The sequence below is a fragment of the Panthera uncia genome, chromosome B1 (genome assembly GCF_023721935.1).
Source record: "Panthera uncia isolate 11264 chromosome B1, Puncia_PCG_1.0, whole genome shotgun sequence".
NCBI lineage: Eukaryota > Metazoa > Chordata > Mammalia > Carnivora > Felidae > Panthera > Panthera uncia.
Genome location: NC_064811.1, coordinates 93531146 through 93554625, shown reverse-complemented (window position 1 = coordinate 93554625; position 23480 = coordinate 93531146). Strand labels below are relative to the sequence as shown.

General features: G+C 37.1%; 1 protein-coding gene across 12 annotated transcripts in view; it reads left to right on the top strand.

The window, feature by feature from the left end:
- The first annotated feature begins 14400 nt into the window (after positions 1 to 14400).
- The window catches only part of CAMK2D (calcium/calmodulin dependent protein kinase II delta), a 312759-nt gene continuing 303679 nt past the window's right edge, over positions 14401 to 23480 (top strand). For 8 of the 12 annotated variants that reach the window (XM_049631079.1, XM_049631068.1, XM_049631071.1 and 5 more), the window contains exons 1-2: positions 14401 to 15070; positions 16697 to 16791. In XM_049631079.1, the coding sequence (XP_049487036.1) occupies positions 15006 to 15070; positions 16697 to 16791 (160 nt within the window). In that variant the 5' untranslated portion in view covers positions 14401 to 15005. The remainder of the gene's footprint in view (positions 15071 to 16696; positions 16792 to 23480) is intronic. The other 4 variants (XM_049631072.1, XM_049631075.1, XM_049631073.1 and 1 more) reach the window with 3 other exon arrangements.

The window sequence follows — 23480 nt, the reverse complement described above, 5'->3', positions numbered from 1 at the left end:
CAAAATTTGGCTATAGCTTTGGATTACCTGTCATCATAACTGACTGCTGCTTTTCATCTACACAATACCAGGACTTAGACAAATGGGACTGATACCATCTTAAGCACTTCATTAATTTTGGGCTTGATTTACTAGGAGAAGAGGCATTGTTTTTACGGGGAAAAACATGTCATATAGGTTGTCTAAAAATAAAATGCATTTAAGCTCAAAAACAAACAAACAAATAAACAAAAAGCATCCATCAATACTACGGTGTTATTAACAGGGATTGCAAATTTCAAGCCCTCTAGTGGTCAACACCATGTTGCTTATTCTCTAAGACTTCCTCAAAGATAAAAATTTACTACAATTTAACAAAAATATTTCCACCAAAAAATGACAGGCCATTATCTTTGTCCCTGAAACAATGTACCACAATTCAAGCTGAATAATTCATTACTTTAAAAAAAAAGAGTTGTGAATATCAGTGTTAATTAATTCCTAAAATCATGTACTTATCTTTACTAGTAATAAAAAAAAAATCAAGAAACCAAGATAAATTGTCAATACTTACTGCTTTTGGGGTGGGTTATATATTTTAATAATACAGTACATTTTTTTTTTATTGTGTATCATATAGGCTTTTTTTTTTTTTTTTTTTTTTTTTATTTTTGAGACAGAGAGAGACAGAGCATGAACAGGGGAGGGGCAGAGAGAGAGGGAGACACAGAATCGGAAACAGGCTCCAGGCTCCGAGCCATCAGCCCAGAGCCTGACGCGGGGCTCAAACTCACGGACCGTGAGATCGTGACCTGGCTGAAGTCGGACGCTTAACCGACTGCGCCACCCAGGTGCCCCTATCATATAGGCTTTAGGAACAGATATGACTACTTATATTCATGGCTTAGAGGAGTTAATAAATATTTATAAGTATCAGTTTCTACTAGTCAAAAAAATCTAGATCATAATATCTTCCTTATAAGAATTATGAAAAAGTAACAAGATTAAAATGTATACCTTCACTGCATAGAACAAAAGTGCTAGTCAAATCACCAGAATAATCACGGTGGTGCTACTTTTAAGTAATAAAGGAAAACTAAGGTATCTAACTGCTTCTTTATTTTTTAAATGTTTATTTTTATTTTTGAGAGAGAGAGAGAGCTGAAGCAGGGGAGGGACAGAGAGAGGGGGACAGAGGGTCAGAAGCAGGCTCTGTGCTGACAGCAGAGAGCCTGATGTGGGGCTTGAACTCATGAACCACAAGATTATGACCTGAGCCAAAGTCAGATGCTCAAACTACTGAGCCATCCAAGTGCCTCCATCTCTAATTTCTCACAAAAATGATACTCTTACTGAAATTACTTAATTAAATCTAAACTCAAGTGCATTTTATGTGTACTTAAATAATAATCATTCCAACTTTTAAGTTGTATATGACTTAATAAGATAGTTACCCCATTGCAAAACTCTGATTTTTGTTTCTAAGTTTAACACAGATACTTAATGACATTTTTTAAAAGTAGGGCTAGGTCTGAAGGACTAATGACAACATTAGATTTTTTAATGACTAATTATAAATAATTGCAGTGATTCTATATAGTTAATTTAGTGTTATTATAAGTATTTAAAATACAAATGATGTATATTTTAAATGTATTTAAAATTGTGACAATATTAATATGTGGAAGTCTCTGACTTTTTTCACCTTTTGAAAACTAGATTAGCTGATGAGATTATTACTATTCAGTTAGTTATATTTTATGTATAAAATATCCTTGTTCTATTGTGTGATTAAGTATGTATATAATACAATGAAAATAACACAACATATTCTTCTTTCATTTTCTTCTACAGTAGAAAACATAGACCTTTTACTCATAGAGACCAGGCGATTATGTATCATATTTCACTGTAAAGTCACTAACTCAAGTTTTAATGTCCTTTATATGTAAGGATATACATCTGTTTCTATTTCCTTGACTTCATACCTCTGCCAAACTTAGATCTAGAAATGTTTAAAAGTAGTTCTACAGGGCTCAGCTTACAATAAAAAGGAAGTAAATTAGCCAGATAAAATAAAGGATGCCCAATTCAATTTGTTTCAAACAGTACAGCATTGGTGATATAGTGGTAAGCATATCTGCCTTCCAATTGGTTGTAGATAAGTAAGGATTATTTAGTGTATATCCCATGCAATAATTTTTTAGTATTACCTATGTCGCAAATATTACACAGGTCATACTTACATTGAGTAATTAATTATTAATTATTTATCTGAAATTCAAATTTAACTGGGCACCTTGTATTTTTATTTGCTAAATCTGGTAACCATAAAAGGAAGATAAAAATTATTTTGGAAGAAAATACAAAACATATATGTCAACAGTATACCTTATATTTTAATTAAAAATAAATGGATCTCCAGCCCCTAAAAATGCAAGGCCAATCCATAAAGAGTTATGCATATATAGAGGGAAAAAAAGAACTAGCTCTCCTCTCAACTCGAAATTGTTTCTGCTGCTCCTGGCATAATTTCCATTCTTATATAAATTTCCTAAGTAATTGATTTTTAGGAGATCTGCAAGAGTTAAAGGTTAGTTGCAGTCTGAAATATAAAAAAACAAATATAAACAAAAAAAAACCCCACAAAAATCAGGTATTGTGAATAACTGCCTTACCCATCAAAATCTAACCAATTCACAATTTTTTTAAGCATATATCCTTGCTTCCTGAATCATAGCTAATTGAACCATGAGTGGGTACCATTTTCAATTGAAATATCTTCTCCAGGGATTTGGAGGTTGAACAATATTCAATTTCTTTGTGTAGGCCATTTGATGGGGTCTCCACTTGCCCATATGTTATTGTTTAGAACCTAGAAAAAGTCACCCTTTCTAGGATGACTCAGCCCTGAGGGTTCACAGCATGGCTGGCATAGCTAGATTGTATTTTGACTCTCTTGGCTGGACACTTTTATGTAGTGAGCAACCTGTACAATCTTATGGGATTGCCTTGCCATTTTATGCCATGCAGAATAAAAAGTAGAGCACAGAAAGAAGTGTAAATGGGAGATGGTATAAAAATACTGCTAGCACTTTGATGTTTTTCTGCTTCTAAATACTAAACCTCCTTGAGACAAAGGTTTATTCCTATCATTGTGTTTTGTAAAATGTTCTCTTAAATCTTATAATAAATGCCTCCATTTTGCTTAAGGTAGATCATGCTCATTCCTGACACTTGAAAACAACATATTATAATTAGTTACATAAATACTGGCTTGAAAATAACGTCTTAAGAATCACTGGCAGATTCTGATAAGATTCTGGCAATAATCTATATTGAATTGACATTTGAATACACGAAAGTGCTTTCCTTTTACTTCTAGATTGATCTTGGTTTCAGAGGCTGACAAATCCTTCCGTGAACAAAAGGGTTTGCCTTAAACTGCATCTAGAATGAATTTAATTTTCATTCACTTCCCATGAATAATGAGCTCCTCAGGCTGGACTATAAGCTGTGTTGTTTGATATAAATGCCTTTTCTTTTTTTGGAACAATTTGTAAACATAGAATTGGAGAGGCAGTAAAAAGAAGGATTCAGAGGTTTTATATAAAAACAGCTTAATGACATGAAAGGAAGAAAGAAACAGCAGAATAAACAAGAACAAGAATGGAACCACTTAATGTGTTAATAAGACCTCTCTGGGCAGTGGCTTATATCTTACCAAAGCTTTTTGTTCTATTTTGTTCTGCTTAAAAGCTCTGCTTTTTCATAAACTGTGGCATCTCAGGTCTTCACAGAGCCATCTTCATAGACATTTACTTTCCTCCAGTTGGAGGAATAGGAAGTTGTTTTTTCATTGTCTTTCTATCATTTTAATGAGAGGCAAACTTGCTCTAGCATTCAGTTCATTGCAGACATCTTGTGTATAATCATGTGTTGAGAGCATCCATTTCACACAACATTGTCCAGAGCATGCTCCTACCACTGTTTCGTGTGGTAGATAGTTTTCCTTCTTATAATGACAATCACAGTTTGTACATAAATAAAAACTTGGCCATCAGAGAAATGACCATTCCTTGAATCTGACTAAGGAAGTTAAAATAGGTTAAAGTATCAATGTCTTTTTTTTTCGGTCTTTTCTCCTTGTACTTAATCTTATTCTATATCAACAAAAATCCTGAAAGTACGTATCTTGATTTCAATGGGTTAATTTTTAAAATTTTTCTGACATATGATCACATATGAAACAAAAATTTTGTACCCAGTGATTGTCTAATTTATGCATCTTTGTAGCATCATATGTTAAATTCTTAGAATAAGCTTTGGAATCCAAGAGACCTCGATCAAACGACAGCTCTATCTGCCTTGTAGTGGGTGTGGACTTATAAAAACAAACACACAGTTAATTGAAGCTTGTTTGCTTAAATGTACAATAGGTATAAGAAGCCTTACTTTTCACAGTTCTTGAAAAGATTAAAAAATGTAAATATACATAAGGTAGTTAACAAAATTTTTGGCATAAATAAATAATAGTTATTATGGGAGGAATGCAGATGAGCCTGGTAGTTTAGGTTCTCAATTTTTAACGTTGTTTCATTTTTAATATAGAAGTGATTGATGGGCATCACAGAAGACTGGTGAAGTGGACTGGTAGTTTGGAGGAAGGGCTCAGTAGGTGAGATACTCAGTTAGGGGACCATTGCAGTCACTGAGCACCAAGATAATAGACTCCCTCTTTGGTGATGACATTTAAGTGGGAAGGACTAAATCCTAATGGGTATTTTTAATGCAGATATTTTGAATACAGAATCTATAGGATGTGATAACAGTGGAAATAGGAAATATAAGGAAGAGAGCAAACATTATTCCAAGGATTGAACTGGAACACGTAGGGAAATGGTATCATTAACAGAAATTGAGAGTTTGGAAAGATCTACTGTGGCATCAAAGCATGATGTGGGAGAGAAGAATGAGCAGTTCTGGAGAGCTACAGGGGCTAGGGATCATGATGTAGAAGTCATCTAAATGGAGCTGATAGGCAAAGGCTTTGGCAATGTTATCCACTTCAAAGCAGTGGGAAATTTAAAGGAAAAGGGAAGGAAGAAGAACAAGGCAGAAATATGAATACTATAGGAACAATTCTTAGCAGTAGGAAAACCAGGAGAACTGGAATTGAGGAAGTCAAAGGAAGATTCATTTCAAGAAAAAGGTAATTGGCTATGCAGATTCCTACAGCTTCTCATGAGGATGAGATGTGAGTCAGGTTGCCTGGATTTGGTCATTGGGAGTCCTTGGTTATTCGTAGGATTCTCAGATTGGTAGAGGGATGGGAACTGGAATGCAAAGACACAAATAAGTGGCAGCGGTAGATATTGCTAGAATCCATCTGAACGTGAAACTTTCTTTTACTTTCCGAGGACCACTTGGAATCTGGCTTTGCCAGCCTGTTGGGAAAGCCTGGTGTGAAGTTTAGGGAATGTACTGCAGAAATATGCTCAGGAAATGAGTTGGGCTCGGAACAGTAAGGTAAAGGGCTTGCCTCTAGTCACTGAAATATCTAGTGAGGGCTTAGGTTTTTATTATCAACTTCCCCCTTACCATTTAGTCAGAGTTGCAGATCCTAGCCTGGGTTAGCCCCGAAATGAAATATGAAACTAAGTTGAGGATGGGAGTACCAGAGCCAGGGAGAAGCAAAAAATTGAAGACGAGACATACAAAAAGGAGAGAGAAAGATGTGCTCAGCTAAAGCTCTGTGGCAGGAGGTGATAGCAATAGATTTAGAAAATGAGTCACTTATCTCTCTGGAAAAGCGATTGGTTTATTGGTTAGTATTATCTGCCACTTAGGAATTAGTGTAGTGAATTATCAAAGCAGGAAATGCACTGGTTTTCCCCTGAAGACATTACTTCTGTGGTCCGTTTGTTTACTCCACAGTGTCTCCCCTTAAAGAGCAGCCAAAGCTACTTAGCTAAATATTTTCAGAGTTACCCATTTGAAAAATATAAAATATACCTATGAGTATCTAACTGTGGCATATTAAATGAATAAAAATATGAAAGATAATATGTAGTAATTAAAAGTACAGGTTCTGTGTGGCTCTGTAGTAGAAAACTATCTCAGAGGATTGTGAGTCATATAGTAAAAACTCAAAAAATGTTACCTATTATTATTACCTTTGTATAAAACTTGAGTATAAAACTGAGTTGGCCCTTGTTTCTAGTGAGAAATAAAGTTATTTCCACATTTAGTGCTCCAGTTTTCTCATTCCATAAGATGAAAAATGTCACGTTGCTTACATGAAAATATAACATGCAAATAATAGTTATTACTATTCCTCCCTCCTATTTCAACAACACCAACAAGGAAATCTCAAGGAGGAAACCACAGAATTTATAAATTCTCAACTTCTTTTGGATTCTGGAATGCGCATTCTAATTCCCAAATATATGCAAATTGAAAAGTTTTATCTCTTTATAGCATTCATTGCCTTTAATACACATATAAAAGGTATTCAGAGAAGGGAAATTCAAAAACATTGTAAAGAAATAATTCATACCTCTACCCCCAAAGACAATCACAGTTAAAATTTAGGAAGTTGTCCTTTGAGAATTGTATCTATCTTCCATCTATCCAAACAACCAAACATATAAACTGAGATTAAGCTAAACTAAAGTGGGATAAAATAAACTCTTTAGTAACTTGAATTTTTAGTTAACATATTGTGACATTTTTCTATGCCAGAACTTTGCTTCAGCATAATTTAATGTGATAATAGCTGCATATATTTTATTGCATGACATGGCAGTATTTGAAAGAACTTCCTGTGTTTACATTGTTGAACTCCTGGAAACATCTTCAGACAACCTGTTAATAATGCAATACAAACTCATTACAACAGAGAGAATGCCACCTTGACAGAGTTTTGGCAGTGTTTCTGATGAAAGAAGTCAGAGGTGAGATATTCTTAGGAATTGGGGTCTGGCCTCAAGATGGTGTTTGTTTTTTTTTTTTTTTTAAATATTTATTTATTTATTTTGACAGAGAGAGAGCAGGGAAGGGACAGAGAAAGCAGGGGCTGGACAGAGAGAGAGAGAGAGAGAGAGAGAGAGAATCCCAAGCAGGCTCCATGCTGTGAGTGCAGAGCCCAACGTGGGGCTTGATCTCATGAACCAGTGAGATCATGACCTGAGCTGAAATCAAGAGTCAAATGCCCAACAAACTGAACCACCCCAGTGCTCCCTGGCCTCAAGATGTTTAAGGAAGTCTTTCAAGAAGTGAAGTGGAGAATTGGGCAATCCATGGTATAAGAGTTTAAAGTTAGTGGATACTGTAAAGTAATTCTTGATAACTAAATTGATGAGTAAGCTATTTAGCCAGATAAGCAGATTACTATCTCTACTAACTTTATCTGAAGGAATTTCCTGAAGCAAACAGTAAAGTTATTTGTTGATTTATAGTACTATATTTCCTGGGCAGAATTTTCCTAAAAATGAAAAAAAAAAAAAAACACCTAAAATCTAAGTCATACTAAAATAGTCTACTGTTTTATCTAATTCCTATTAAAACAGATGGTCTCAACTGTCAGTGTGTTTTTATAATTTTAATATTAAGTTTCCAAATATATTTTCAATATTCATTTATCTCTATTTTCACCACCACCACCTAAATTCAAGCTATCACTTTCTCTTACCTTGTCTTCCAAGCTGACCACTTCAGATTGCTAGCATTCATTTTCCACAAGGCAGCCAGACTGAACTATATGATACAGAATGTGACATCCATTTAAAAATCTTTGCAGTTTTTCCACACTGTTTTTCATACAGTTTTAAGTTCCCCATGAGAGCCTCTTAGACCCATCCTGACAGCCTCATTTGGCTAGCAGTGTGTGCTACCCGCAGCGGACTTCCTTTGGTTCCTTGAATTTGCCACGTTCCATCTACTAGCATGCTTTTCCCTGCACTTTCTTTCATCTAGTTAATTCCTACTTATTTTTCAGATCTCATTTGCTTATCCACTCTCAGAAAAACCCTCTTTGCCTACTCCACCAAGACAAATATTGTACATTCTCATAACTTCCTATATTCCTCCTTTATATTTTTTCCATATAATTGATTTAATGCTGATCCCCCCCCCACCCCCACTTAAAAGTAAGCCCTATAATAGTGAAGACACTATTTATTTGGTCTACATTCCATCTTCAGAGTGCATGGCATAATACACGAATGCACAATTTACAGAGTAGATGCTGCAGAATTAATGGCACAATTCACCATTCGCATTTAAGCTGCAGAAAGAAGTTCTTTGTTTTCCACATACTTTGATAACCCACCTAGCTTAATTGCCTCCACCTTCAAAAACACCTTGAAACTCTTAATTTGAGGGCACACTTTCTCTGTTAAATGAACCAAGTAGTTGTGAAAAAAAAAGTGTTGCTTACAAATAAGCCATTAATTGAAGCTTTTTTTTTTTCTTTCTTTCTTGGAGTAATAAATGAAATAGAAAAACATTAAGAATGGGAAGGTTTTAGAGAAAAATGTGCATGGCCCCTCGTGGTGGTATTGCAATAGCTTCTAGGACCTCTAAAAATCTGTTTCCCCTATTGAATGAAATGTGTGTGTGTGTGTGTGTGTGTGTGTGTGTGTGTGTGTAGTAGGCAGTGAAAAGAGTAAACTTGTTCTTTTATCTATTTTTTAACTTGAACTTATTTAAGTTTAGATACTAGTTTAATGGAGCTGGACCATTTTACAATATAGCTAACTCTCAATTACCTCACTAATGGAAACCAGCATAATATGGAAAAATAAAATATGGTCATAACCCAAATCGCCTATTTCCATTCATTCATTATATTTTTATTCATAAACTTTGAGTTATAGTGATACTTTACATTTGCACAGGACTTTTGATTTTAAGATTTTTTTTCACATGCTTTGTTTTAGATATGGTAGGCTAACTACAGAAACAAAAAAGATCCTTAAAACTTACTTCCTTTATGAACAAAAGTTTATTTCTTTAGTCTAGAGCAGGGACTCCAGGTTAGCAACAGCTCTGCTCTGATGAAATCTTTCAGGCACCCAGGCTGACAGTTGCTCTGCCATCTTCAACATGATACTTACAAGATTATCCTAGAGAGCAGCCTAAAATGGAGCACATCATTTACCATAAAGGTAGAGAGAAAAAGAGCTCAGGAATGTGCTTGAAGAAAGGAGATAGAAATGTTGTGAGTGCAGGGAGGTATCCTGAATGGAGAATGTGGTGGTGTTAGGGAAACCTGTGGAGAACATTTTAAACCCAGTATGAAATGATACAGAGAAGCCAAGTTATGGAAGATTGGAAGTGATCTATTATATATAGACACAAAGAAACATCATTACACCCTATTAAAGACTGGGCATTTTTAATATCATGGAGATAAAGACTGATGATAACATATGTTCTTTTTTTTTTTAAGCACCTATGATGGCACAAGCTCTGTACCAGTGCTGCTGTAGGAAACTGACAGTTCCTGCCATGAAGGGGCTAATAGTCACAGTCCAGTGTGGTGAAAGTAGTAAGTGAAAGTCATTACCCGTGCACAGAGGAAGGCTCGACATCTGCTAATTCGTTTTTTTTTTTTTTTTTTACTTTGCTAATGACTTCACAACCTTTTACAAAGTTGTTTTGATTTGTGCGTCATATTTAATATAACTTCCTGTTACACTTCTTTTTAGCAGAGTATTAGGTATCTTCGCGGAGGATCAAATATGCTAACCAAAATACTTGGAAGTAGTGGGGAAAGAGCTACTGGTTCTTCATTGTATTATTTCTTGATTCATTTACATATTTAGGTTTATTTTTAGCACCTGATGAAACAAAGAAAACCTTTTCTGTTATGAGCTTTTGTTTTATGAATAGTTCATTTCTTCATCTGCAAATTCATCTTGCATGAATGGACAGTGTGGTGAGTAGATTATTTGCTCACTAGTAGATTATATTTGTGTCTGGCTCTACAGGGTTAGATTATTGTACCTTGAGAGGGCTAACTGAAAGAAGCAAATTGCTTTCTTCTCCTTGCCTCTAAATCTTCAGTGAAGAGTGGCCATGATACAGACCAGAAACAGACCCTGCTAAAATTCTCACTGCAATCTTCTTATTACTGATTACTTCTTATTACCGATTATTCTTATTACTGAGTCTTCACTTTGGGGAGCAATGGATATAGCGTCATCTCTTCCTTGTTTCTTGTCTTGTAACTCTGTAGCAAGGAAAATCAATGATTGTCAATATCTGGTTTGCTTACCTAAGTATTAGAAACTCATCCTTTCCTAGTGGGACTACTAAAGGCTTGCAATTTTTAGTTGCAACTGGGCAAAAAGACAACAAAGATACTTTCTGTCTTTGGTTCTCCTGTTGTATTTGTATGTGGTGATCATTTTCAGTTTGTCTTCCATCTCTTCGCTACTTTTTTGTTAGTTGATTCTATCACATACGCACATGCACACACACACACACACACACACACACAGGGATGGATCGTATTTAGAGCAAAATATTGTGTGGTCTTGGTACTCACATGATTTTATCTGATTGAAGCCTAGCAATCTAGGTAGTGATAGGGGTCTGCTTGTAACTAGTTTTTACTCCGTTAGCCCCCCACCTCCATGTCCCCATCCCTCATACTTCACCTCTCCTTCTTTGCTTGCTGTTACCCTTTCTAGTATTAAGGAACACATTTTAGAAGTGGATACAATTACAAATGTTTTTCTTCCACTTTAACAAAGCAGAAAGTTAGGAGTTTATACACTAGCTAATCTTGATTTGTGTGTGATTAATCTAAATCGATTGAGAAACCAAGTATGCTCATGTTTACAATTTTTTCAATTTGCATTTGAACAACACATTTTTGTACAATCTCCAGCTCATGTTTGTTGCTAAATTTTAGAAAATTTCTTAACTTTAATCTGGCAATCCTTCATCACCATTCTGTAACTTCTGACGTTCTTTTCACATTTATGACTTCCTAAGTGTTTCTCCACATCATAAGATGGATCTTCTTCCATAGTAGTGGTGTTAAACTAGTTTAGGAATTACAAAAACTCATTTTAAAGCCACATTTTTCATTCTCTTACATTGACTTGTGTCTTCAGAGTGAGATCTAACCATTTGGAACTTGGCATCTGTCTTTTATTACAGTGTAAAATTTAGTAAGGCCGGTATATCTAAAAAATGGAAATTCCTTCTTCCTTTATGGACTTCAATGGCAAGAAAATTAGTACTAGATCCTTTTCCCTTGATGTCAATTATTAGTGTATTTTAAAAATCCATTTCTCTGCACTTTTAATCATGGGATACTGTGACTATCTTGATTAAATACGATCACCCTTACAGTAAGTTTTATTGGTACGTTAATTATCAACAACTAACTTTAATATAATAAACCCCTAAATAATTAATTTGCCAATTTAATAAAATTCATAGAACAGCTATTATGTGCCAGGCACTATTCTAGTCGCTGGAAATAGAGCAGTGAACAAAACAGGTAGTAATTCATGCCCTTGGGAGAGTATATTTTAGTTGGAAAGTCTAAACAATTAACAGGGAAAAAAATAAAATTTATAGTATACTAGATGGTAATAGATATTATGGGGAAAAATGAAGCAGGCAATGTGAAGTCATGTTTGAAAAATGTGTAGTAATTGATAGAGTGGCTAGGGAAAGCTCCATCAATAAGATGATAGAGAAAATATTAGAAGGAGGTGAAGAAATGCAATAGGACAGTTAAACATTCCAGGGAAGACAGAATAGCAAATGCAAAGTTGCTAATCAGGAGCATGCCAAGTCATGCTCCAGGAACCGCAGAGGCCAGTGTGGCTGGAGTAGAATGAGCCAGGGCACAAACTGAGGTAGGGAAGACTAATGATGTAGGAGTGGAGGGCAGATCCCCCAAGGCCTTGTAAGCCATTTTTAAAATTTTGGTTTTTAGTCTAATTGAGACACCAAGGCTTCAGAAGTTTTTGAGCAAAGGCATGATTTGTCCTGACTGAGGGTTTAAGGGGACCATTATGCTTGCCTCGGATGAGACTAGAACAAAGAGGGGCAAGGGTAGAAGCAGGAGACCAGGAAGAAGGCAAGAGATGAAAATCCAAATGGAATTTCTGTGTAATTGTGAAAGGATTACTGCCTTCAGAAAGCCCACGCTTCAGAAATAACTGGCAATATTTGCTTAAATAAGATAAATATTTTAATTACTTTAAGATATAGACCAAGAAACAGCACAAATGCAGAGTAAGCAGTGTTTTAAAAAGTACACATTTATTGTCTAATAATACATCAATATTAAAACTGTTATGTTTTCTTTATTGTATCATACAATCATCATAACCATGTACAATTATTGGTAGTTTAAATAACTGAGATAAATACTGTAATTATGTAGACCTCATTACTTGGATATTTAAATTTTTTTTTCTTCCCTAGAGTTGTAAAATTTTATATTATCTTTATTTATTGTTTTAATTTTACTTTTTCTGTTTCACTTTTAGGTTCAGAGAATATTAAATTATTGCATTATAACTTGGACCCATATTGTTAAATATTTGATATAGATTAAAAATCTTTAGCATAGACCAAATTGGTTTTTTTTTTCAATTCTATAGCCCAATTATTAGTATTTAGACACCTTTTTTTTTTTCCCCTTTATATAGTTTTTGGTATCATCTTGTACCATTACATTTTACACAATGTTATATTTGCTTTTAATAGCCAGGAATAAAAATATGTACGAAATTCAATTTTGTTTAATAACTGTTACAATTTGTAAAAATTTTGAAAATTTCAAAGTAAAAGCTGTTGGCAGAAATAGCATTCCCCACAGGAGGATGGGAGGGAATTACGATTATGTGTGACTGTGGACAAGGTAATTTACAATTAATAGCAGCCTCTGGAAGTGAGCAACAATTCCTTCAAGTTTTAGATTCTCTGTATGACCAAGTTATGTTTTATCTTCCAGCTGTGGAATTTTGAGCCCATGATGTGATGCTAAAGATGAACAAATTAGCACTGCAAGGTCTTTAGGGTCCCATGCCGTAAAGGCGAAGGTCAGTAATTTGGAAAGACCGTTCATAACCCTTTTGTTCCGCGTTTTAATTTGCAATTACATAGTTTATTGAAAACACAGGACTGTAAGAAAGGCCCAGGGGTGATTTCAGCAATCAGCGATTTATTTTACATGTAATGCATAATTATTTTTTCTCCTATCTGCTGCATGCTAATGATTAGGACATATTCTTGAACTGTTAAGTGATTTTCCAGATAACCATTTACAGAGTATACTTCTGTGCCACTATCACAGGCAGGGCACACTCCGCCTCTCCTTTTCTTTTTTTCCTTTGCAAAGCGAAACAGGCTAGAACGTGTTCATGTGATGCCAGTGACGTCAGCCTCGACCGGGTCGCGTGACCGACACCCAACCTTCCCACAACCCCACCCCCGCCGCCAGAGCAGGAAATCTCGCGAGAAACCGTCTTACTATCAGAACTTACCGAGGTTACTGGGGAGTTACTCAGAAGGTGTGGCTCCATGGGGGAGTTTTTGCTTTCATTCTAACACTGAGGGCCGAAAGCAAAGGCCTTCGGGGGTTGCCAGAGTCTGAGCCACCCAACCTATAAAACGGCGGAGGTGGACAGTGAGGTGGCAGTCATATCAGAAGTGAAACGTGGCGCACGGCTGGCGTCGTCCCTCACTAAACGGGCCGGGGGTGGGGGGAGGAGAGGGAGAAAACGCGCACCCGGAGCTCGAGAGCGGGCGGCTCGGCTTCTGCTCTCCGGGGGTGGGCCCGGAGTCACTGGGAGGCTGTAGGCTGGGACCCTTCTAAGGAAGCCGTCAGTTGCCCACATCCGGCCCCCGCCGTGTCAACACGGAGACGCGCCGAGATGAAATGGTTGCACACTTCGCCCTCCCACCCGGAGCACCGCGGCTCACGAGTCGGCGTGGAGCGGTTTCTAGTGCCCCGTGCCCGCAACAGGGTCGGGGGCCTCCGCGGCCCGGGAAGCATCCCCGGGCAGCCCACGACTTACCCCACATCTTCTAAATCAACCCCAGGTTTAGGCAGCAGCTTAATTGCGAGTTTAACTGGGTAATTTTGACATCTCATCTCATTCACCTAAATCTTCCCCAGGCTTCTCCCTCGTACAGCCTCCTCCGCCCACCTGGTCTCTCTCCAGACGGGTGTGCGCGAGTGTAAGACCTAGGGAGGGAGAGCGAGATCCGCGAAGGGACTGGGTTAGAGTCGCTAGAGGGAGGTGTGGGACCGGCGAGGAGGGGGCTTCGCGAGGGAGGGGGTGCTGGCAGGCGGAGGGAGTGGCGGGAGGAGGAAAGAGGCGGAGGCCTGGGGACGGCGGACTAGTCTTCGCCCCATCCGAGCGCTCTTTCTCTCGCCGCGCAGTCTCCAAGCGGCGCGGGCTCTTGGGGGAGCGCCAGGCAGCCGAGGTGCCAGCGGGAGGCAGGCGGGTCCCGGGCGCGCACGCTCGGCCGAGCCCCGGCGCGCCCCGCGCCCGCGCCTGCTGACAGCTGCAGCTGGGCTCGAGCTGTCCGCTCTCGGCTCCGCGGCCTCCGCCCCCTCGGGTTCCCTCCCCTCTGCCCCTACCCCTCTAGCCCCGGTGCGGCTAGTTTCGCAACTGCTTTCGCCCCGTGCCCGGCTGTTTTCCGTTTCCCGACCCCCTCTTCTTGAGTACTTTGCCCCCAGCATTTGGGGAGAGGGGCTGGAAAGGGGGCGGGTGGAGCGTCCAGAGGAGAAGGAAGCGAGGGCCGGAGGAGGAGGAAGAGAATCTGCGGACCGTGGGGAGGAGACCCCACGCCACCCTTTCTGGTCATCTTCCCTCCCGCCCCGCCCCTGCGCACACTCCCTCCCGGGTGAGCTACTTTCGGACGAGGAAAGTGAGGGCGGCCCTGGGTGACAGCGCCGCGGGGCCAGTCCTGGGGAAGCCGCGCGTCTGTTCGAGTCTTGTCCGCCGCGCTCCCAGCCAGGGGCATAGCCCGGACCGAGGATGGCTTCGACTACAACCTGCACCAGGTTCACGGACGAGTATCAGCTTTTCGAGGAGCTCGGAAAGTAAGCGCCTTGGCCCGCATCTGCACGTCCCCTTTCCAGAAGAGGGCGGGTCGCGTTGCCCCCGACCCACCGGCCTCCCGCGTGGGGCGAGGGAGTTTGGGAGACCAGAGGAGAGGGAGGAGGGCCCGCGGTGTGGCAGCTCTGAGGAAGGTGCTGCCTTAGCGAGAGGAGGGGACAGAGACGGAAAAAGACTCTCCACCCCGGCTGTGGCACATTCCGATAATCCTTAGCCCACCTTCACCCGTTCCCCCACCCTCTAGCCCTAGAGACTTAGTGGATTTACGATCCCTGCAGTTGTAGCTGTCATCCAGAGAAGTGTGCGAGCGTGTGTGTGTGTGTGTGTGTGTGTGTGTGTAGAGGAAACAAGAACCCATGTAAAATGCAACATAGATCATGTTTTCTGTAAATAGAGATGCCTCCTGGTTAGCCGGCGTGTCGGCCGTACGACCCTCGTACGGATGAGAACTCGCTGCCACAGACGGTGCCATATTTATTGATGCCGAAAGTTCAACTTGGCGTAGAGTCTATTTTGCATCCAGTAGTTGTTCTGTCCAGGAAAAGGGCCACTGAAAAGAACTCGACCCCTTGCCCCATGTCCACTCTTATTCTTTGCACTAGGTTATTCGCTCATCATCATCATCCTTCCAATGATTTACGTGTACATCTTCGCATTCTCTGGGAGGATTTATTTATACAGGCAACGGAAAAGACCTGGAGACCGAGAGAAAGCTTCCCAAGGGTAGCCTAGTGTTGTATAAAACGACCTCCTACACCCGACTGGCAGAACTGCTCGGAGAATTTAAGGAAGGGGACCTGAGACCTCCTGAGGACCTCTGTGCTTAGGGACTTAGGGGCTGAACCGTGAATGTTGATTTATGTAGCATCCAACCCAAACCCAGTTCTTCTATCGCTAGTTTCGACTATTACTTATGAAAGGGGTGCGTTTATATGTATGTTGTTGTTTTATGCAGTTGAATTCAAGGGAATGTAATTATATTTTAAATGTAATGAAAATTATATCCTTATATATTTATACGCTGTCTGTTGTTAAAACATGGAGAATATGTCGGAAGAGCAGCTTAATTCAAATCTCTCCCTTCCCCCAGCTCAAAACAGGGCACAGAGAAATCACCATATCAGGATTTGTTAAACCACACCAATGTTCCCAACACTTATATTTTAATGAAAACAATCGCCATATTTACTTAGTTGGAGCCACATTAATTTTTTTTAACAAAATAAATAGATTTTTACTGCTCTTCCTCAGCCATGCTCTTTGCAGGTTTTTTTTTTTTTTTTTTTCCCTCCCAGCATTTGGTGCTGTGTGAGTGTGAATTGTAAAATGTTTTCAAATTTCATGTGCAAACAAGAGCGGTCATTATTGGCAATTCCTTTCATTTTGTTGATTAATAATGTGTGCTCCCTGTTAAATAAAATTTACTTTTATTCTTCAACATTACGGAAGGTTTAGGTTTCCAGGAAGAATCGTTCATTTTGTGGATATTACTGTAGCGCACTGATGTTTGACGGTTCATTAAATGCAACAAAAATGCTCAGATTGCTGTAATTTTTTAGTAGAATATCATAGCTGATTATATTGATGACATGCTAATTATTGGTTTTCAGGGGGGCTTTCTCAGTGGTGAGAAGATGTATGAAAATCCCTACTGGACAAGAATATGCTGCCAAAATTATCAACACCAAAAAGCTTTCTGCTAGGGGTGGGTATTATCAACCACATATACAGTATATGTTAATTTTGTATTTGTCATGTTGATTGTTGGTTCTGTTGTATGTAGATATATACTTACAATTGAACTGTAGACCTACGGTATCCTATTACATTCTGAGATTATTTCCTTCCTGAATGCCTTGGTATGTATAGTTTAAAAATAAACACACAGAATTTTAATAACAATTATTAAGTAATTATATCTGTCTTATGAGCACTAGCGTAAGTAACTGCATTTTAAAGAAAAGACGTGTCACAAAGTGCATTTTGCCTTTAGCTGTGCTATGAAATAACTTTCAGAAATACCCAGGAATGGAAAAGTGTAAGTCTCACAACTGTCATTATTCTCTTTTTTGCTTTTGAGAGGAGAAATAGGTCATAGCTCAGTTGAATCATATTTCAATTGTAGTTACACTTGAACTTAATTCATCAAGGTATATTTAACAGTAATAGCTTTGGGAGGAAAAATTTATCATTGCTATATTCTAGGAAGTTCAGCTTGATTTTGAGGTTTCTGTGTGCAGTCCAGATCTTTACTGGGTCTTCCGCATTAAGGCTTCTCACAGACTCATGTGATGTATTTTACACATGCTCTATAGCCACAGAGATCATTCCTATCATAAAATAGCTGTTGACATAGGAAAAAAAAAAAAACTGAAAGGAGCTCACTGCATTCTTTCTGTTTTGTTGAACTTATGCAAAAGTACTTACACTGAAATGTTAGGCATTCTAATTATTGTGGACACGTGTCTAAGGTATTTCCATGGGAATTTACGATGTAATGAAATTTAAATGAAATTAAAATGAACAAAATGCCACAGTATAAGCCCATTTCAGTGACCTGGTTTATTTTAAGTAATGAGGGAAGAAATTCTATTAGGGTTAGTTTGCCCCATTTAATTTGTCTTCTAAAAAGTGCTGCTCTCTAGTATCCTGGTGTCATTTTTGGTCTCTGCCATACTTTTTTTTTTCCCCCTCATTTGTTGCAACTTCTACTTTAGGTTTAGATTGGCATTTCAGTTCATTCATTAAAATGAGATTTTGTTGTGATTTTCTTCATCCGATTTTAACAGCACTCTGAGGAAGATCTATGTGCTAAAGTAACCAGTGCCATAGCTTCACAGCTTGAGAACTAATGAGAAGCACGTTAAGCTCCATCATGTTCCCCTTTCCCTCTTCTCTCCACAGGAAGGTTTCTAACAGTCAAAAGGAGTTACCAAACTGTAAATGACATTTTAGTTTTTAAAAAGAAAAAATGAAAATTCTCTCAATGTTTTTGTCCTGTGTGCTAGATACTTTTGGCAAAAGTAGGAGTATCAGTTCTTCTGGAGGCATGACGACACCTATCCCAAATCTTTCAGTGGCTTTGAATTTTCTCTCAAAACAAATCAGTGTTGTGCTTCACTTCTCCTTGATTTCCTTAATTAGAGTCCTCCCTCTTCATCTACCATAATTTATACTCCCTGAATCAGAATGGCAAATACATGTGTTTCTGCTCCCATTATTTTTCCATTCTTCTGCCTCCACTCTATGGAAGATAAGTCTTCTCTAGCCTGATGGGATTCCTTCTTCCTGCCAGTGTTCCTTACCTGCTCCTACTGTGCTGTAAAGAACAACCTACACCCAAAGCCACCTTGCACTGTCTGGATTTAATTATTCCAGTTACGTTTAGGAAAAGTAGTTAAAGTGAAGTACTAGAAGACCTGCTTCTTCTCCCTCTCCAATTTCCTTTCTTAACCTGCTTCATGTCAATCCACTGAGGAGTGAGGTGGGAAAGAAGAGGCTTTGGAATTAAATGCTCTGGGTTTACATTCTGATTCGCCTACCTATTGGATGTGTAATCTTGGGTGATTTACATATTTTCAATGAGCCTTCATTTTCTTATCTGTAAATGGGTAATAGTGTAACCCTTCCTTTTATAGGGTTTGTGAGGAGTGAATTAATATAGTATAGAACAGTGTCTGCTACATAATATGTATTCAATGAATATTAGCTGCTATTATTATTTCTTGGGTTGCTGAAACAATCAGATGTGATTACTTACATGAAAGAATGAAAATTATAAATCCAGTGGCAGCCGTGACTTAGCTGTGAGTAACCAGTTTGAATCTTGGCTTTACTATTTAGTGTGTAATGTGGTTCAGTTATTTACCTTTTCTTCATCACTGGTTCTTCACTAATAAAATGGGGGAAAAGTACTCAGTGTCTCATGGGTTGTTTTGAGGATTCAGTGAATTTTATGAGAACCTCTTCTTCATTGCAAAGTGCTGAGTCAATTTTACCTATTACTGCTCACCTGTAAAATATTATAGTACTTCAAATTTTTCAATTTATTTTATAACCATAACAATTAGAGCTGCTTATAGCATATTTATACTTTTGAATGTGTGCATTTGTTTAAGCTGTACCCACATTAAGTTGTAAATACTTAAGAAAGTGCTCTCATTATTTTAGATAAAACATTTCACAGCATTGAGGACCTAGGAGGAGCTCAGTACAGAGTGACTAGGATCACATATGGCTATTAAATGGTTTGTAAAGGAGTTACATACTTAGTTTAATTCCTAAGAACAAGCAAGTACTAGATGTAAAGTAATCTTTTATAAAATAGTGTATTAAGATATCAAGAGCATATACTTTGAAATATGAACTCTCCTTTAAAAACACTCCCTTTCAGAATAATAATCCTGAAAATTACAGAAAAATTTAAAAATAGTATATTTAAGGGAAATTAGAATGATATCTAAATTAGCATACAGTTTTTCCCTTAATGTACTGATTTTTTTTTCTTTTGGCTATGCATGGCAGTTTTTTTGGAGCATATAATTTTTTGTATAAATTTTTGTTTGTATTATTTAAAATGCCATGCCTTTGTAAATCCAAGCTTTAAGCCTGTTTGTTTTAAAGACCAGGAAGGTCCTCCAACTCAAATAATGTTCTTCAAATGTAACATTACAACTGGAAAAGAAAGACCATTGTCAATGCATTTAAGACCATGAGGGATTGCCAAAAATTTGGCTATATTCCTGCACAAATTTGCACATCCAACTCTACTATCACCCAGGCATTTTTCTGTGCCTAGATGTTAATGGATTTCCAGCAGACAGTTTCAGTTGCATTTCCTCTCAGCTGTTAGTCACACAAACCATATTTGGGAGACTCAGAGTCTGTTGAAGAATTTCTTTCCTTTTGCGTTAACACGTGCATGCACAGAGCATTCATCATATGATACTGATTAGATAGATTAAGTACATTGATATATAATTTGGCTTGCTTTAAAAATAGTGTAAGAAAGTTTCAAACATCTTCTGTTTTATATGCAATTTTTGTCTCAAAAAGTTTTTTTTTTTGTCAGCTAGGAATAGAAAGCACGCTTACTTAGTAAATGGTAGATAGTGATTGTAGAATTTTATCTCCTATTTTTACCATGGGCAGTAGAAATTCTATCATTTTGGTCCCAGACAATTAGGTTTGTACTTAACAAATCCTAATTTACCATGCTATTTTGATACTTTGTTGATTTTGACCTGGTTATAACTGTAAGGTATTGACAGGTTATGCAAAGTCCAGGAAGGGTTGTGATTGCAGTTCAGAATCCAGTAGACTGATGGTTCTGATGGCAGATGTCTTTAGAAATAGTATTTGTGATTTATTTCACATTTTAAAGACTCCCTGTGGTAAAATATTTTTTATGATAGTAATAACTTCTTAATGTTCATTTTCCAATGTAATTGTTGATCATTAGAAACCACTTTTTATTACGTAGGGTCTGATGAGCCACAAGTCATTATTTTTGTAAAATGCAAATTATAGTAGAAGCTTGAAATAGTATGTGCTATTACAAGTATATTTTAGCTCTACTCTCTTGATAAAGTTAAAAAGGGATTTCATTTTATATTTCTGCAATACTTCACAGATGTAATACAGTTAAATTATTTGGTATTCTTTGATTTTACTAGTTTTGTTAATTCCCAAATTGATGATCTTAGTAGAATATGAATCAGGACTTTATAAAAACTACTTAAACCATGTACACCAAATTAGGTCTCAGCTATGAAATCTGAATATTGCATGCATGTCCTAAGTAGTTTTTTTTATGGTATAATAGAGATGTCAGTAGCTAACTTTTGCTACTTTTTTTTTCTTTTTTGGCATCCAGGCAGTCAAGAAATTAGCGCAATTTTTCAGCTTTGTGGTTACTTGTGTTAAGTTGGAAGCAGAAATGAGATGATATAGATGGATTGTTCTGATTATACATTATTGATTTTGCAATTTGGAACTAATTGGGCTAATTAACATTTTTTGAAAGTTTCTTGGTTTGAGCCATGTTTTAAGAAAAAATTAGTAAATATTTTTATTTTTGTATGTGGGATTTCTACAGCTCTTTAATTATTGGGCCCCAGAGTAGTCCTTTCATTATGTTTAGTTGTATTTGCATTTTTATGTAGGTTTTGATATTAGATATCTATTTTCCTCTTTTAGTGAATGAGAATATTATTGATGTTCAAACTGGTTAGGAGATAAAAATGCATATCTACATTTCCAGAAAATAATAAAAATCCTTTCTGTATTCCAACATGGTTATAATATGCAAACTTAATATAAAGAACATGGTTGTCAGGCATCTGACTGTGGTATAACTAGTGTCAACCTCTACCTGACAGATTATGCAATAGGAATTGAACACCTGGAGAATCTTTATTGTTATACGACGAGATTAATACTTTTCATTTCCCTTGAAATATTGAATCAATTTGGTGTAAAAATTAAAATTTAGTAGTAAATTTTTTATGGGCCTTTTAAAGTTAATAATCATGAATTGCTAGAAGGCACATACTAGGATTTTCTTGGGCATTTAAGCTCATTGTTGACTAGAATTTTATTTAATTAAAATAATTTTTTTTCTTGGGCTGATACCAAGGCAGACCAACTCCTACTGTCTCTTAGGCTGAATTGATACATTTTTTTTTTAAACATCTGCCCCTCCACATTTGTTAGGGTATGGTGTGCACAGTATTTTTTATTATTGACAGTTAAGGATTGTTCAGTGAATTGTACTGCCGTACATTAGGTGTAAGCTTGCAATACTTTTACTCTAAAATATAATACCTTTGTAGTAATTTGCTTTTATACTACTTTATAGATTACTAAGCACATTCACTTATGTGGCCTTATTTTATATATTTTTTATTTAATAAATATTGCATAAGTATAGTGGGCAGAGTGTTAGGAAAAGTAAGGCTATCTACACAAATAGACATAGAAGACATAAATGGTATAAGTCTAGCTTGCATAAAGTGCTGTTGATTTTCAAAGGAAGGAAAGGTTATTTCTGCCTGGAGAGATGAAGGAAGGCTTTTATATAATATGGATTTAAATAAATTTTAAGTACCACAAATCTAAAACCATTTGGAGAGATTATTCAAAAGAGTTTAAATATCTGATTATAATTAAAATATTATTTTACTCAGATGGTAAATTTGTTGCAACTATCAGGATAAAGTTACTTTTAGAATAAAATAGTTTTTATTAAAAAATTAAAAAAGGAAACTTTTTTAGATACCAAAATTCCTGATCCAGTTAAGGGAGATAGATCATTACTTCTTAAGGTGAGTTCGTAGACCTTTCATCTACTGTAAACTCTTTCTCTAGTATAGGGAAACTGTCAGGTTTGGAGGAGAGAGAGAGAGAGAGAGTAGGGAGAGGACAGCTTTGCTTGTTGTTTGTTTGGTTTTGATTTTAAATATCTGAACTATCCTTGTAATCATACACAGTCACAGAACAAAATCATAATTGATTTTTTAGTTAGGCGAACCCCTTTGCTGGTACTATGGTCTCCTTTTAACTTTTTAGAACTTTATTACTACCCAAATCAATAATAATAATAAAATAATAGGAATGGTAATAGCTATTATTTTAAGAGAACCTTCTAAGTGACAGATATATACTTACAAGATATTTTGTTTTACTTAGTTTATTGTTATTATTATTATTCAATTTTTAAATAGAGGAAACTGAGGCTGTAAGTTACTAAAAGCCTCAGTATTAGTCAGTAGTGGAGTCAGAATTTCAAACCATTTTCTTTGGCTCTAAAGCCTGGCTCTTTCCACTACCACATCCCATTGATTGCTGTTACAAAGAACTTCTCTTAACCTCTCTGTACTTATTGGTATGTGCTTGACTGATCTCCCCACTAAACTTCAGGGTCTTTCATAAAAAGGACTATGTCTTCTACAGCTTTAGGTCCTCAGTGCAGTGCATAGAATTGAGTATTTGTTTGGGAAAATATATTTAGAGTTCCGCCTTGTGAGAGAAGATAGTATTTTAATTGCTGCAGTAACAAAATCAAACTAAAGTTTGATAGTCCTCTGTGCTCTTTCCTGGAAAGAAAACAGTGAGGTGAAGAATCAGTGGGAAAATGATTACAGAAGAATGACATGTTTTGGTAAACTTAATTCATTAACTTACTGCAAATATCTCAAAACACACTAAGTTCCTAGGACTACTTCTTCTAAATGATTCACTTGTTGCTGAAAAGAAAAACTTAGCCCTTAACCAAAGCCCAGAGGAACCTACTCAGAAAGGTAATTTATTTCTCAGGCTCCTCTTGTTTGTGAAGCATGGAGGACAGATGTTTGTTGTTTTATTGTTTCTTCTTGGACAACACTACGTGCCAAA